This window comes from Sturnira hondurensis, unplaced genomic scaffold (assembly GCF_014824575.4).
Source record: "Sturnira hondurensis isolate 20B ecotype Veracruz unplaced genomic scaffold, ASM1482457v3 Scaffold0002840, whole genome shotgun sequence".
NCBI classification, from domain to species: domain Eukaryota; kingdom Metazoa; phylum Chordata; class Mammalia; order Chiroptera; family Phyllostomidae; genus Sturnira; species Sturnira hondurensis.
In genome coordinates, this window is record NW_028075471.1 from 12,790,385 (window position 1) to 12,807,242 (window position 16,858).

The 16,858-nt window shown below is 50.4% G+C and overlaps 1 protein-coding gene across 2 annotated transcripts in view; it reads right to left on the reverse strand.

Annotated features, from left to right (window-relative positions):
• The window catches only part of LRIG1 (leucine rich repeats and immunoglobulin like domains 1), a 102,790-nt gene that overhangs the window by 2,150 nt on the left and 83,782 nt on the right, over nucleotides 1–16,858 (reverse strand). For both annotated transcript variants that reach the window (XM_037040906.1, XM_037040905.1), the window contains 9 exons: nucleotides 15,036–15,116; nucleotides 9,992–10,063; nucleotides 9,140–9,211; nucleotides 5,174–5,337; nucleotides 3,928–4,248; nucleotides 2,365–2,646; nucleotides 1,460–1,879; nucleotides 763–888; nucleotides 110–256 (listed from right to left, as the gene is read on the reverse strand). In XM_037040906.1, the coding sequence (XP_036896801.1) occupies nucleotides 110–256; nucleotides 763–888; nucleotides 1,460–1,879; nucleotides 2,365–2,646; nucleotides 3,928–4,248; nucleotides 5,174–5,337; nucleotides 9,140–9,211; nucleotides 9,992–10,063; nucleotides 15,036–15,116 (1,685 nt within the window). The remainder of the gene's footprint in view (nucleotides 1–109; nucleotides 257–762; nucleotides 889–1,459; nucleotides 1,880–2,364; nucleotides 2,647–3,927; nucleotides 4,249–5,173; nucleotides 5,338–9,139; nucleotides 9,212–9,991; nucleotides 10,064–15,035; nucleotides 15,117–16,858) is intronic.

The window sequence follows — 16,858 nt, forward strand, 5'->3', positions numbered from 1 at the left end:
TGAAGACCAACTTCTGAGATAATCTCAGACAACAATGCATACCCCCACACTTTGTTATCGAGGCCAACCCAGGACTGGATTTCAAGAACAAAATAACCTCCTGACGTACCCATCTTCTGCTGGCCAGGTGTGCCATCGGCTTTCTCCACCACTTTCCAGGGCTCCTTATTGTACCCAACACAGAGCTTGGGCTGCCTGCAGGTGACAACATGAGCATCTGCCTCTGGATAAAGACCTGCATCTCTCGGACAAATACCTGCAATAAAGCCCCACACTGTTGGATCTGCTGGGCCTAGCACGTCACAGAAAGCCTGATGGAAAGAATGGACAACACTGCTAGAACAGCCATTTCTACAGTGTTCTCTGGCATGGTGGTTCACGGGCCCCTTTTCTAAGACTGCCGTCCCAGAGGGCAGACCTTTCAGCACTCAGCCCTGGGAACGAGTTCCTATAAGGACCAACTTGCCCTGAGCATGTGCTCTGTCTCCCCCACTGAGGTCACTTAGCCTTGTGAGAGTTTTGAGTATGAGAGGAGCTGAGACTCTTAGTAAGAGATGCTAAGCCCAATGTAGTGACATCCTAGGGGATGAGTTTTTAAAACTTTGTAGAACTTGCACAGGGAGGTCCAAAAACCCAACAGGCTTCCACCACCAGCCTTCCAGGTCAAATGTGCTCAATGTAATGCCATGTACCTGCCCTGGGAGAGGGCTGGAGGCCACCTCCTGCTCATGGGAACAGTCACATCAGACTTGGAGGCCTTACCATTGCTCTCAATGTGTCCATTGGCCTGATGGCCACCCTCAGTCCTGAGCACAGTTTCCTGTCGGTCAGAAAGGGTCCCCTGAGAGGAGAGGTAGCTTGGAACATCTGGAGGCACGATGGTCTCATCTACAAGGAGACAGGGCAGTCACCCACCAGGTGTCCCAGTCCTTTGTGGTGACAAGGATATAGACAGACACAGGATCCCTCAATGGTAGCTGTCAAGGCCATGCAGAGATTGTGTGGAGTCCTGCACTCAAGAGGCCCTCCCAGGCTGTGCTAAACCTTACTTCACACCCAGGTGTGAGAAGCGTGGCAATCAGATGCCAGAGTGTACTAAAGAGAGGAAGTAGTAATGGGAAGAGACCGAGCTACAGACACAACACTGAGATCACTGTGGCAACAATCTCCCACGTGGCAACAAAGCATGTGCCCAGGATGCCTCTGAATTACCAAAGAGACAGAAAATTGCAGAGCTCAAAATTGGAGAGTATTCCCACTTACTGCTAAATTCCTGGAAGTTAAGAGTATCAATGACACTAAAGCCCCAGCTGTCCAGAGTGGCTCCATATTCCCAAATGTTCTAGAGTTCTAAATACACTGAAATCCTCCACGGGCCTCTGGACCTGGCCTCCCTCCCAAACATCACGGCTCTCCTCCTCCTCCTCCCTGAGAACAGACTCGGCCAGCAGGGACTCACCTGTGTTGGTGACACTGTACTCCTCACTCTTCTTCCTGGTCTGGTAGATGATGCACACCCAGACCAAGGAGGTCAGGACGATGCTGCACACCACAGCGATGGTGAAGATGCCTGCGGTGGTGCCGTCCCTCCTGCAGCCAGGGCTGGGCAGGATGCTCAGCTGGCTGTGAGCCCGCTCCGTGCCCAGGGCGTTGGACATCTCACAGGTGTACTGGCCTGCATCCTCAGCCACCACGTTCTGCACAACCAGCAGCTGGTTGCCAGGGGTGAAGTGGTGCCGCTCAGTGAGGCTCAGAGGGCGGTCCCCCTTGAGCCAGGTGATGCGGGGCGGAGGGCTCCCGGCTGCCTTGCACTGGAGAGCCACCGTGTCTCCCATGGATACCACACGGTCTTCCAAGGGCACCACCAGGGATGGGGTTTCTGCAAGGCAGAGGAGACTCCGTTATTCCGGGGGCCCCAGTGGCTTCTGGACAAAGGACAATCTACCACATGAGTGAAGAGCCGTATGGGATCTTCTACTGGAGTGGCAAGCTTTTCAGAAGCCCTTCTAACACACTGACCGAGCCACCGCCATGCCGGAGGTGGCTCCTACAAGGAGAATGAACTGGTGTCTCCCGTTCCCCAACTGTCCTGTGTTTCTACCCCATTTCTGTCCTGCCCCATTCAGAGGCGGTTCTCATCCAGTATTTTACCTAAGCCTTTTTTTAAAAGATGAAATCACTTATTCAAAAAAATCTTAGGAAGTAGCCTAGAATGTTTTCAGAAACAGCTTACCACATTTCTGAACCTCAAGGCTCCATAGATGGTTTCAGAACCTTGCCTCTAAGTATCTGTGGTATTTGAGAAAACCTCTGTCATACACACACACGGACACGTGTAAACACCCAGTTTAGCAACAATCGAACCTAAGACAGTCAGGGTGGCGTTCGCTGAAATGGAGCCGGCGGAGTTCTGGGCGGTACAGCTATAAACCCCCATGTCGTCTATTTTCACATCAGTGATGAAAAACACATCATCGTCGGGCATGACATGCATGCGGCGCTCACGAGCAGCAGGGAAATCTGTGCCTCCATCCTTCTGCCAGGCTATCTGGGGGTTAGGGTGGCCGGTGGCAGCACATTCAAGGCGGGCCATGGTGCCAGTCCGGATAGCGATGTCATGGGGCATTTTGGTGAATGACGGCAACACTGTAAAACACAAGCCGGTTGGGTTATGGGATATAAAGGCCAGCATAACCCTCTGGCAAACAGCCCTCCCACCGTGCCTGGGTGTCAGCTCACCACCTCACTACCCTGCATGCCAAGGTCTGCCCATGGCCACTACTCACCTCTGAAAGAGTAGTAATATGTTCCTAAGGCCGCCCAGCTGCCCACGGCCACAGTGGAGCACTTCCATCCATCCCTCTGTACCCCTGAGGCTGGTGGCACCCCCTCAGACCAAGGCTTTCAATGAAACATTTCCCCCGTCTCTCACAAGGTAACCAGAGTCTGTCCTGGGACACCCCATAAATGCCAGGGCCCAGTACTAGCCCGCTGTAAGCACCAGCAGAGGCTGGGAAGCACAAACACCTGCAGCAGCAGGAAGCGAGTACAGAGGGTGGGTGGTGTGACTGCACCCCGGAGAAAGCAATGGGTGAGCCCTCCCTCCTGAAGCAGCTCATCTGAAGAGGGAGTGTGAGGCCGTGTTGCTGTGTACACAGCAAGCTGAAAGCACTCATTCCGCATTCTTACCCCAAATCTTCCCTGATACACTGGGAAGCATCCAGCCACATATTCCAGTCAAGGTTACTTTGGTGGGGAGTCCTAACAGTCCCCTTGAGTTTTTGAGAAACAATGAGGACTCCTTTGGAAAAGCCAAGAGAACCAGCCAAAGTGTGGCAAAGAATATGTTCTTCTGTGGTCTGCAAGGGCTTAAGAACGCATTAACTCTAGCACTTTTTTATTAGAGGTTTAAAAATCTGGAAAACCTCGTTAGGTTATAGGGGTGGGGTGGTTAATGCTGAAGCTCTATACCTTCTCCTTTGGTTCTAAACTCACTGCAACAAACAGCAGTCTTGAAGAGAGCCATCTCAGTGGGCTCCAAAGCTGTGTGCAGAGTAACAGTTGCTTGTCAAACATCCATAGGACCATTTGCTCTCAGGCTAGCACTCACACCAGCTTTGCAGGCCACAGCCTCTGAGAAGTGCATCTGGCTGCCCCCACCGCTAAATAAAAGGCTTGCACTCACAATTTCAGTTAACATAAATAACTGCATAAAATAGTCCCTCAAAACAAAGACTCCACTGAAAATAACCCTTTAATCTTCAAAACTTGTTCTGGGGCTAACGAAGGTGACCGTGTGAAACGGGACTGTCCCAGTGATGCCCTGTGACTGCCATCTCGATCATCTCCACAGGGGTAACTGGCGGAACAGCTGCACGTGGCCTCCTGGGGGTCGAGCACCAGGATAACGAGACGGCGCCTCCATACCGTTCACAGTGAGCCGGGCCTTGTGTGAGTAGGTGGAGCCAAAGTGGTTGGTGATGACACACTGGTAGCGGCCCTCGTGCCCAAAAGTGACATGGCGGAGGTGCAGGATGGTGGTATACTCCATCACTTCCCCGTCCTGTGCCCGGACGTGGGCGAAGTTCTCCATGTCGGCATTGACCAGGACCTCATTGTCCTTCTTCCAGGCAAAGGTCATAGGGGAGCTGCTGCTGCTGGCTGCCGAGCATGTGAACCGGATGTCCTTGCCCACCACAGCCATGGTAGTCTCTGGCTGGGTGATAATCTGTGGCTTTGGTAAGTCATCTGGGGAGAGAAGAGCCAACTCTAAGTCCCCCAGGCACCGAGGACACAGAGGAACCAGCTGCTGTTCCAGGTCCAGACACAGCAGGACCTCACATCCTTGGATGTGGGAAGGAGGACTTTGGCAGGCACACTGGCTATGGCTATACCCAAAAAATAGGAGCACAGAAGCTCCCATGTCCCTAGAGGCACTCCTGGTTAGGACCACAGAACTCAGGGCAGACCAGGACTCACACCTGTCTGGCAGTTCCAGGTAGGCCTGCGAGTCCCACTCTCACTCCTACTCAGAGCACAAACCAGGGACAATTCCAATTCATCTTTCTCTGACACCTTACTGACCATGAGGCTGCATTACTCTTATCTGAGCCAGTGCACTGGACTTCAACCAGCCCCGGGCAAAAGATGGCAAGACCTACAGTCCAACAATCAGAAGAAAAAGGAATTTCAAGGTACAAGTACAGATTTCAGTGGTTTGAGAAAAAGCAAGCGGGCAAACCAACATTAAGGAATTATTTTTATGCAGCTATTCTCCTGAGGCTAGTTCCTGTACGTAACCTTTCAATCTTGGGGTTGGAAAGAAACATATTAATACTCCAGCCTCACACACTGAGCAAATTCACAGCTAAACCCGGGCTCCAGCACCCTCTTGAAACAATACAAACTATCTTCCCGTAACTGATTATTCTGATTTGTAACTGAACCAACCCCTGCTCCTTCCTGATTAAACATGTGGATGCCAAGAACCACATAACAAGGCAACTATGCAGTAAATACTACGTGTGGTTTCAGTGGAAAATAAATTGCATCCAGCAGCTGACTGGTAACTACGGGCTAGGGTTTGACTCTGCTCATAGGAATCACTCCCATAATGAAGAGCTCCTCCTGGCTCTTTGCCCTTCATGTCAAACAGTCACAAAGACAGTCTTACCACACACGAAACTCTCTGGCAGAACAGAGAAAATGCTCTGGCCCTTCAGCGATTCCGGGTGGGCACAGGTGGCTGTCACGAAGGCCTGCAGCATCCTGCCCAGTAACCACGGGGGCAGCCACTTCAGCTGGCAGTCACACAGGAAGCTATCACTGCTGATGCGGCTGCAAGAAAAACACAGGGGACGTTTGAGGTGTGACCGAAACAAGGAGTATTCTCCCAGACACACAGTGACCCACCACCTCTGACCAGCTTCTGCCATTCACACCCACAAACCAAAAAGGGAAATGCTTCTTCTCCCAGTTCCTCTTCAGTCACATAGAATCTACCGGCAGGTTCTGATACAATGTTGCTTCTGGTTTACTCCATAGGCTGGGGCTGGATCCAGGACCCTGCATGTCTATCAAGCTCCCAGGGGACGCTGATACGCTGGCCTAAGGACAAACCTGAGTAACACCAAGCTGGAGTTCACCCGTGTTCTGGGACAGACCCTGCTCTCACCGGGCCTTGGGGAGCCAGCTCACCTCTCCTGGCCATCGAACGGCGAGGGGTGATGCGCTCCTCTTCAGCCTCTGGGGGTTTCTGATTTCAATCAGAAGACTTTGATCTAAGTTCTGAAACAAGTTCTGAGAAGGGCTCTATTTCTATGTGACTGTTACCTTTTTATTTGGCAAAGCTGCATGTTTTCTTCCAAGTGTAAGCCTGGATGACAGCTTCTGTCTTGTTTGTGTCTTTATCTCTACACCAGCCCTATCGGGAGGCTGGCGTAAGTCGCCTCCGCTCTTTAAATAGCACTTGTTAGTTAACTGCCTCTGCCCCGGGGAGCATGAGAACGCACAACTTGGCTTTTGTGAGGCTCCAACCAAAACAGAGAATATTTTCTTCTTCATTTCTCAGCAACTGAGGATCAGCTTTTTAAACAGAAATCGGAGTCGCCACCTCAGTGGACATTCTTTCCTGAGGAGTCACTCGAAGATAAGCCAACCAAGGAGCCTCGCAGCCCTGTTCCTGGAAGACCTGAAGCCCACGTGTGCAGAGCAGGGGCTGGCCCACAGCAAAGATGAAAACGAAAGGCGACATACGGGCTTCCCTTTCATCACCTGTCTCCAGGATGTGTGCCTAGAAATTCCAAAATGTCACACGGGCCAATATTATAGCAACAGCCTCCTTCTCCACCCACCATTTTCCTCAGGCATCAAACAAAGCAACCAAATGGACAGTTTTTGTGTTTTCTTCCATTTCACTCTGGCCTTCTAGTGAGCGGAGAAACCTGCCCTAGTACGAAGCATGGGCAAATGAAATGGAAGCCTGAGAAACCAATGCTGAGTAAATTTTGTAAAATCTACTCTTCCCTCCTGCTCCTCATCATTCCCAGATTAGTCAGGCCTCTTAACATATTAAACTTGTTCCAGGAAGTACTTTTTTAAAAACCCAAATAACTGCTCTGAAAGCCATTATAAGCAAGATGCTTGCCCATATTAGACTTTAAAACCGGCATCGGATTTTGAATCTATTATTTGGTGGGCAGGTAACTCTGCTTAGAGACATCTGGGCGGGGGAGAGGGGGGCTGTTCTGCCACGGAGTTACTGCAGGGGCAGGGGGGCTGTCACAGCGAACCATGGGGACGTGGCCGAGTCCTGCTTAGCGATTGAGGAGCTTCCCAGCATGGGCGTGTGTGTGAAGGGAAAGGCTGCCGCCTGGACTGGAAACCTCATCGCCTTGGTGAAGAGCAAAAAAAAAAATGTAATGGGTGAAGAGCTCCCCAGTACAGGGCGTTTGGCAAGACTGTCCCTTTCTACACAGTCACCAGGAAAGCCTGGGTGTTTCTGCACACACAAATCTAGAGGAAGACCGTGGGACTTCACCGTGAGACTTCAGGCACTTAAGCGGGGGATAGGGACATATTTCATTCAAGCCACGGGAACACACTGGGGAAAACAGACTCGCCCTTCGTTCTTGATCAGAAACTGTGAAAGAGTCAAGACTCACATTACACAGTGAGTCTGTTGGCCTGGGTCCCAAGGACTTCCTTTTTCCTCCACAATGACAGTCACCTCAAACAGACGTCCAGACCTCAGAAGCCACCGGGCACTCGGGGTTGAGAGAAAGCTTTCCTAAATAATAAGTTAGGACCAACAGAATAGATGGAGAGGAAAGGGAGCCAGACACTGACCCCTGACCTCCCATCTACATACACACATTGCTTTAAAGACCAAGGCCGAGCCGAGAGACCAGACAAGGGCATGCCAGCAACCCCAAGGCACCGCAGACCACCGCCACTCCTCCCTCACCACCTAAAAGCACAGCTTTGCCAACTTCCTCAGCTGCCACTGCCAGCCACCCCAACACTGCTGGCTTCCACCATGCATTGTCACGATTCCAGCTCCGAGTGTGTTTCTGATCATCACATGTGGAAATTTACCCAGAGGGTGACTAAGCACACGGTACAACCTGCCTTGATCAGATGGGGAAAGAAAATGAGCAAGTGGAATTAACTGCTTCTCTCATTGGAAGGCTGGGACCAGGGCCAGCCACAGCTGGGCACATGCAGTGGCTGATGGGAAACTCAGGCTGAGGGCCAAGGTGGAGTCTCCAGAACCGTGCAGATGTGTGGGGGGTGGGGGGTGTTCAAGCACCTGGAAGCGTCCAGTTAATCCCAACTAGAAACTGGAATTTTTAGGAGGCCAAAAGGAAAATCTTGTCTCTGTGTCCTGCCCGCTTTCTCTCAAAAAAACTCTTTCCATTTAATTAGATTTTTTCAATTTACATTATATTTGAAAAGTTTCAAAAACAGAAACACCAGCGGAAACAGAAATACTCATGTCCTCACCACTAAGATTTTACAATAAGTGCTCTGTTATGTGTGCTTCGTCACCTATCTATCCATGTAGCCATCCTTCTATGAACTCCCAATCTAAAACCATGACCCTTCTGCAAAGGAGCATCTACTCAACAGACTGGAATCTCACAACGATGAAAAGGTCCCACCCAGAGGAGTGTCATCAGGGACCTGCCTCTGCTGCGGTTTCCAACTATGGGGGCTGCAGCTCCCTATTCCCCATCCCTACTCCCACCTCCTGCAATCTCGTGTCCACCAGGTGCAGCCTCAGGAAAAAAGGCAGGGTGCAAGATGCCCACCCTTGGCCTCTCCACTCCGTCAGCACACCTTGAGAGAACTAATACAGCTAGGACTCACTGGCTGCAGGATCAGACTTATGTACAGGAATAATACAGGAAACTTGAGTATCACTAGTTGAATACCTAGATTAGCTCCTCTTCCATAGACAAGGGCACAAGTAAGCCCTTCTAACCCTTGTCACCCAAGAGCCTATACGGTTACAGTACACCAGTGGCAGCACTGCCACCATGAACTCCAAGGGGACCTTCGAAACAGACATGGGCTGGGCACCACCACCCTGTCCCACAACCATATGTGACCATGCCATAGATATGTCCGCCCTGCTCACAGCCCACCAAGTTCTTTAAAGAAGCCCCTGTCAACACAGGCCCTTCATTTTAAAACTCCAAAAGTGAAAACTTGTCCCTGACACAACTGCAGGGATGCCCATACCTGTTCTGGAACATTCACTACACATCATTCAGAACAGCAGGAGTAAACCACAGCGTGCAGTCCACCGTCTCTGCAAACAAACTTGTGCACAGCTCGCCCGTCCCTTTATGTATTATCTATGGCTGCTTCCTGCTACAGTAAGAGTTGTCAACACAGAGACCCTATGGCCCACAAAGTTGAAGATATTTATAATATGGCCCTTCAAGAAAAAGTGTGCTTATCCCTGATCCAGAATAAGCCCCACAAGGAATTTTTTTAAAAGACTATTTAACTTGCACACAATGATAAATGATCACAACTATTACGTAAGATGAGAGATAATCCAGATAAAGTGTTTCTTACTCTGAAATTCTCTACTCATGTGAACCGTGGTCTTGGACTCCCAGGTACTTACAGCTCTTTGAGATTCTTCATCTTCACAAAGGCATCAAACTGGACAGACCTGATAGCATTCTCTCCAAGGTTCCTGCAAAAAAAAATTACTCTTTACTTATGCAGAGAACTCCGGGTACCCTTCAAGTCAGCCCTGTGTTTGAGCTAAGAGGCTCAGGTATTTTTCAGGACAGCCTTGGTTTTGCAAATGAGCCACGGGTACCAGCCAGATGCCTGTGTCTTGTAATTCCAGTGTAAGTGGCTGGCATTTCACATGTGTTCATGTAAGCGTATGGAATAACTCTGGAGCCAAGCCAGCCTTAACAGTAGCATCAAAGCTAGGTTAAGGCCTGCTCAACAAGTCAACAGGCAAACCTTTCCCAACAGAAATCAAACTTCACTCAAGGACAAAACAAACTAAGAATCAAGTACTGGAGTCATCTGACTCAGAACCACCACACAGAAGAAAAATCACCCAGTAAAACCCAGCAAGTACTCAGCACTGCTAGGCTGTTCTCGTGGAGGTACAGGCCTTGGCCAGGACAAAAGACCCTTGCTAAAGTGGGAAGGAGACCAGGGCCTGTGGAGGAGCTGGTGCAGAGGTGAGGCAGGGCAGGAAGAGGGGGAGTGGGTTTATCTAAACACCAATGGCATTAATTGGGAGCTCACTGACTGGTCATATATTCTGTAACTGTCCCCAGCACAGGCAAAATAAAGGCCAAAGTTGAAGCTGACTTATAATGTGAAGGAAGCAGCTGGCATTTCCATATTGCCTGTTTCTCGGTTTACAAAGATGTGATTAAACTGGTAGCAGGCATCCGAGGCCCTGCATTTGGCAGCCCTGGGGTCAGGGAGGGTCTGGCAAGATACTCACAGGTGCTCCAAGCCTTCCAGCCCGGAGAAGGCTCTCTTAGCTACGGACTTGATCTTGTTTCCAAACAGAGTCCTGCAGTTTCCAAACATCCAAAATTGGGGGGTTGGGGGTTGGGGGGAGGAGACAAGGGAGGGTTAGAGAAAGAGAATATACAATTAGAGTAGTGCTATCTGATAAGTCTGTCCAGTGAGAAGCAGGTGGAAATCTGACCTGTGCTGAGCTTACGGGTCTGAAAAACACAGGCCTTCCCCTTTCTGAAATAAAATACTTTTATCTTTATTAGAATTTAACAGTGATGACAGGTTGGAATTGCATGCACTGTCTCGCCTAAAAAGGCCCCTTGCAATGTTAAGTGGAAATCTGCTGGTCCAGCTCTGGCTGTTTCCCTCCAAGGACCACCCAAGGGTGAGGGCTGAAGTTCAGCCATGGTCTCAGAGGAGACAGGGGGATGATCACTATGTCAATGAGAGGAAACAGAGTCAGAGAAGGGAAGGAAAACTCTAGAACCAAAAACTACCACCCACCTCTGAAAGCTGCATTCTGGGATCAAGGTTCCCACAGGAGGCAAGAAGGAGGCAAGAGTCCATCGGGATGACTCCCCAGCTCTTTGGGGCACCTAGAGAAGGCCCCCGAGTGCCTTCAGGGCCATGGTGTCTCGGCCTCTTTAGCAAGAACAGAGACCGTCAATGATGCCAATGGGCCCAGGCTCACTACGTCTCAGAGAGACATGTTATCAAAGAGCAACCACCATCCACCCACCCATGAGAAGAGGCTCCTGCTCCCAGGCAATTCCAATTTCAACCTTAGCAGTAACTGTCGAGTTTTCTTAGGAACCAAAATTTGCCCCAGCGGAATGCACAAAGAAGAAATGGGTCTTCTTCTGCTAGGCTGTATAGTGCAAAGAAAAGTTTTTTTCTGGACAGAGGATGAGGGACAGCAGCTAGAATATGCTGGACATTGGTAAAGAAAACAATCAAGTTTCGGTTTTCCCCTCCCCATTATTAGGTACTCTGATGAGAGCCCACCAAGATGTCCCCTCTAATTCCTGTTAGCATGGGAACTGTCCGCCAGTGGGCACCCGAGGGGAACTCGGCAGCCAGCTACATGGGCTCTGCAGCTCTGATGCACACTAGGGTAATCTCGGGGGCTTGTTAAAAGTGGACTGCTGGAGTCAGCTCCCAGGCAATCTCAGAATCACCAGACCAAGGACAGTGATTCCAAGGCAGCCCATGCAGATGGTTAGGGCAGAAAGCCTGTGGAGAAAGCCAGCCTGGTTCAGCCCCTTATGCAGGATGGGGGTGGGGGTGTCCTTGTCCAGCATCCACTGAGAAGGAGAAAGATTTCAACTAATGGCCAGTTCCACCTTCAGACCTGCATTAAGACTGGGACCCAAAAGAAAAACCAGCAAGCATCAGACCTCCCTGAATAAACAATGGAAAGGAAATATACCCTTGAAGAAATCTAAAGACGGCAGGGTAGCCCCCATGGTCCTAGCTTCAACCTAAGTGTAAAAGGCCCCAGGGCCACCCAGGCCAATATGGAATGCTGCCTTGAGGAAGACAGGATCAGATGTGGACTGAGCCAGGCAGTGCCAGGAGCACTGGTGCAGGGACTACCTCAGCCTGCTCCCTGTGCACCACGAGCCCATGTGGCCACTTCTGAGGGGCTTCCCAGTGCCCCCACTTCATCAGGAACAGACTCTTCTCTCAGGGCCTCCAGTTAAGCAGCCCCACCAGTAACTCTGAGTTCAGCCTTCAGACAAAGCCAGCTCTGTTTCCTGCCTCTGGAGGTGAAGGGGAGCTCGAAGGCCGAAGATCCCTTTGCCTTTTCTTTCTCTAAAAGGCAGCCTGCATGGATGTGAAAACCATCTCATCCTGAGTTTCTATAACCTCTCTCAATCTGAAGCTTTTATTTTAGAACAAATAAACCAAGCACATAGATACTTGTGGTCACGCTGACTGGCCCCCCTCCCTTTCCCAGCAGACAGGGCATACACCCCACTCTCCCAGAGTGCCGCCCACCTCACATTACTCAGCTCCCTAGGCCGCGGCAGGTCCTATTAAATGTTTCTGAACTATAGTGAAATCCCCCGTAAACTAGAGCCAGGAAAAAGCTGTGCTTTATTTCATCCATTAAATATTAGTCACACTGACCTATTCTACAATGAGGGCAGGCTGTTATTTCTAATGATGACAATAGCAATAAAACAAATTCTCAATTAGGCAGAGACTGATCCCCCTGGTGGTAGATAAAAACAGGTTGTTGCAGTTTCCCAGCAGACATCTGAGGGCTGCGGGGGCTGGGGTTCCGCCAGCAGACAGTGAGCCCCTCATACAGGCTGCTGTGTGGAGGAAGAGCTGGACTCTGAGCCAGGAGGGTGCTCGTGCTGTCCCCTGTTGTTGTGGGCAACTGGGATTTGGATCCGCCTGATTTGAGGCTCCCAGAGAAGGGATAGCTGGCCAGTTTCTCCATATCACCAACTGAGAGCAGACAGTCACCCTGGGAAGCCACCCATCAAGTCCTCTCATGCATCTATCTCCTGGGCGACTCAGCCAAGGGCTCCCACANCGTGCTGTCCCCTGTTGTTGTGGGCAACTGGGATTTGGATCCGCCTGATTTGAGGCTCCCAGAGAAGGGATAGCTGGCCAGTTTCTCCATATCACCAACTGAGAGCAGACAGTCACCCTGGGAAGCCACCCATCAAGTCCTCTCATGCATCTCCTGGGCGACTCAGCCAAGGGCTCCCACAGGTCTTGGGCTCCTGCTAAAGCAATCCTGCAGACCCTGTGGGGCGGGGGCGGGGGGGGGGGGGTCAATGCTAAGGTGGTGCCTGTGATGACTGAGAGTAGCTTCTTCCCCCCGCTGACTCATCAACAATGAATACTGTTCTGTAAAGACTGGGAGATCCCCCTCAATGCTCAACTGGGGACAGTACCTACCAGGGCCCTCTCCACCCTGCAGGGATCAAGAAACTCGGCCCTCTAATCCAATGCTCCATATTGTCCACCTCTAATCCTGCCAGCCTCACTTCATCTTCCCATTCCAAGCCGGGTCAGATGACTGGGAATCCAAATCAGAGGCATCGCGCTATGTTTTTTTAAATTCAAGAAAAGGATTCTTTTTTGTGTGTTTTTTTTTTTTGCAACATAACTATGATACCATCTCACCTAAGTAACCGACTGCATATATTTAATCATATGAAACAATTACTGTCATTGTCTCAATTTCCCCCACTTACATGCATCTCTGTTTTTCCATGCACTACCTACCCACCCTGCTACCCCAATGGGCACAAAGCCTCCAGGTCCAAGCTTCTGATCTGTGGAGCTAAATTAGGGGAGGCCAGAGACTCTGTTTTAAAAAGTTCTCTGGGGCCTCAGCAGCAGGTCAATGTAGAACCCACTGCTTTGGGGATTCCTTGTTAAAAAAGCACAGTGTAAGTGAGGAACATGGGGGCTTGTGCTAACTTCTTGGGGCTTTCGACAGAACCGTGGGGCCTGGTCCAGCAGGATGAAATACAGAAAACACCGGGAAAGATGGCAGGCAGTTTGGGTAGGAAGGCAGTCCGGGCTGTGGACATAGCCTGGTTTATCCAGAACCAGAGGCCCCAGAGCACCAGCCACACCTCACATGGGACGTAAAGCCTCCTGGAAGCCATGATACCCAGCAATGGCTCCAGTTCCTCTGAGGGACATGCCCTGCAAGGACCCGAGAGTGCCTGCCCTGTCCCACCCACACCTGTCAGTTACAGCCAAGGCCCTCAGTGAGGTCTGTGCTGGGTGGCTGGCCAGGTGCCCCCCAGCAGCTGCCTAATCCCAGCTCCAGGCTCCTCCGCCCCACTCATTTGCTATCCTGGACAAAGGTGTCAAGAGGTGGGGGGAGGGAGCATTTTTTAGGGAAGAAAAGGAAGACTGACAGATATTTTTGACATACTGTTAGAATATAGGATGCTCAAGAGAAACAATCCTCTCAGCTTCTTTTCACTCAGGACCCAGAGGCAAGAGGTATGAAAACTCTACTTTTCAAACCAAATCAGAAATAGTGACTGTACAGACTCTTCCCCCCACAGGCTTCCCCTAGGGCTCCGTGCTGCTGCTTCCCAATGTTTACATTCTACCCAGCCTGCTGTCAGGGATGGGACAGGGCGATGGCTGTCTTCTCCGCCTCCTCCAAGCCCTGCTCCTGCGTGTCGCCTGGGCGGCATCTGCAGAAAGTGCTGGAGGGAGGCAGAGAAAGGGTGGGACAAGGGAGATCCAACCAGGCTTTGGGGCCACACAGGCAAATTCTGATCCTGCCACCTACAAGCTGTGAGGTCTTGTGCAAAATCCCTTCAGTTATGTTTCTTCAATTACAAAAATATTGCATAACAGCCTGCCCTCCTGATACTGTTCTATATAACATGTGTGCCTCAGAGAGTAACTGGCAAATTCTAAGAACTTAGAAAAACAAAAATACCAGACATTCTGAGTAAAAAATAGCTACTACATCACCCATAGTAAATTACTGTTTCTGTTTAAAATTATTATCCATGACAAAAACACTGACTGAAGACTCCCAATGCTCAAGAGGTACTAGCCTTTAGACATTTCACACAATTTCTAGAAACTGAGCAAGAGGGCAAGACTTATTTGTACAAAAAAATTTGGCTGTTTTCACATCGGTCATAAATGAACTGGTAGAGAAGCTCCAACGGGCCTCCAGACACCAGGTCTTAAGCCCTAAAGAGATTAATGCCCAGGGCATTATGAAACCACTGGCCAGAGAGAAGCTGGGATGTTATCCATATTTTTCTTATCCATATTTTTCTTATCCATATTTTATCCATATTTTTATGGATAAAAATATGGATAAAGAAAAATATGGATAAGAAAGAGAGAAACTCTTTCCATAGAAACTCTCTTATCCATATTTTTCTTCCCAAACAAAAGAAGATAAATACCAGCCAGCTCTCCCTGAGCAGGCCTAGAACAAAGGAGACCTGGCGGGAGCCAAGAACTGTCTTCACATGCAGGAGCTCCCAGAACTTCAAAGGGGAGATACTCACAGCTTGCTGAGGCTGTCAAGCCCCATAAAAGCACCACTGGTATCTTCTATTGTGCCCGAAATCTCGTTATGGTCCAGATCCCTGGGGAGAAGACAGAAAGAAAGCTCGCCATCCAGTTCTCAACTCGTTCTTCAACATGAAGGGGAGGATAAACTGACACCCAAACGGCCACACTGAAGCTGAAACATTGAGAAACATTCTAGGTGCCCAGCTGTGATGTACAGTCAAGAGAAGTGTGACCACTGAGCCACAGCAAGCCCAGGTCTGCACCCCATGTGGCGTGGCCTGGCTTTCTCAGACTTCCCACAAGGCTGACACACACTTTGAACAAGCAGCTTCCCTAGCTCCGTGCACTGCTCCCGAGTCAGCTGAGGCCAAGGCTGGGGAAGGAGGGTGTGCAAACAGCACACAGGAAAGCTTCATCTGTATTCCACCCCGGAGAGCAGATGTCTGGCCACTGGCACCAAGAATCAGACTGCGCCCAGAACCCCTTTTCTGGACTTGACCAGGAAACTGCAAAGAGCACGTGGAAGGAAACGGACAGTGAAGAAGGGGGCCCTCCTAGGGGTCTCCTCCACGCTGACAAATGGTTTTGGAGCCCAGAGCCTGTCTTCTTACAGGGCCTGCACAGACCCTGACTCTGAGCCAGGGATGACATCTGGGGGCTGAGTCAGACTTGTGTCCCATTTTCCAGGATGAGAGGATAAGGCCAACTTCTCAACCCAAGCTTCTCCAACAATGCAAATCACAAGGCCAATGATTCAGCTTCCTCCCCCAGCTTCTAAGGCAGGTCACAGTCCCAGGAGAGAAGTTCCACCTGGCAACCAGGCCCCCATTTGCCAGATGGTTGGCCCTCCCCAACTCTCCACAAGGTTCTCAGTACCTACACCCTCCTCTTCCAAGCCCTTGCAGATGAGGTCCAGGAACAGAGAAGATGCTGCGCTTGGCTCCGTGAGCCTTTGGGAGGACTTCACAGTGCCAGCAGAGAGGGAGCTCTGACCACAAAGTGAAATGTTTGCTCTGACCTTTATTTTACAGTAAGAAGCTCAAAGAGCTGACATTTTGCTGATAGAAGGGACTTCTTTCAATGGGGTTCCTCCCTATTATCTACAAGCTGAAAAACTGGGAGCTGCAGCTTTGTGTGCCTGGCTACCCACTCCCAGCCCTGGCTGCCAAATCTTTTCTCTTCTTCCTGGCCACTCAGTCAGAATATTCCTAGCCTTGTTATTCAGGCCTTGCAAGGGCTCCAAACTGACCTCAGCTCGAATGGGCCAGCATCTGGGCTATTTCACACGCTCCAACAACGGCTCAGCATCAAAGCCCACTCTGCCCTTCTACCAGGTGCAAGTGCAAAGGCCTTTCTCCCTGACAAGGGAGCGGGCCCTCTTTCTACAGGGAGCTGGGCCGGAAGAACCCACCACTGCTGTTGAAACCATCCTGCTGTCTTTGGGGACATTCTGCCAATAGTTGCCTGGAAGTTCTCTAAAACCAACAACTAAAAAAATTTAAGTCCCAGAAAAGTATCCTGTAGCAACTTCTGGCAACTACACCTAGTTAGAAGTTTAGAGAGAAGTGACATTCTTGCCTCCATTTAGGCTGAAGGAAAAACACAGGATCCTCTAATTCCCTGTCTTAGAAGTGGGGCCTCCTAGACACAGGGTCCCCAGGAGATGAGCCAAAGCATTCCCTTGGTCCACACAGAAAGCATTCAGAACTTAGAAGTGGCAGAGAGAGGACTCAAGATTGAAAGACCGACCACACAGCCACTGTCCTGGAGACTGCTCCTGCACTCACCACGGAGGCTTCTCCCAACCACAGGACCC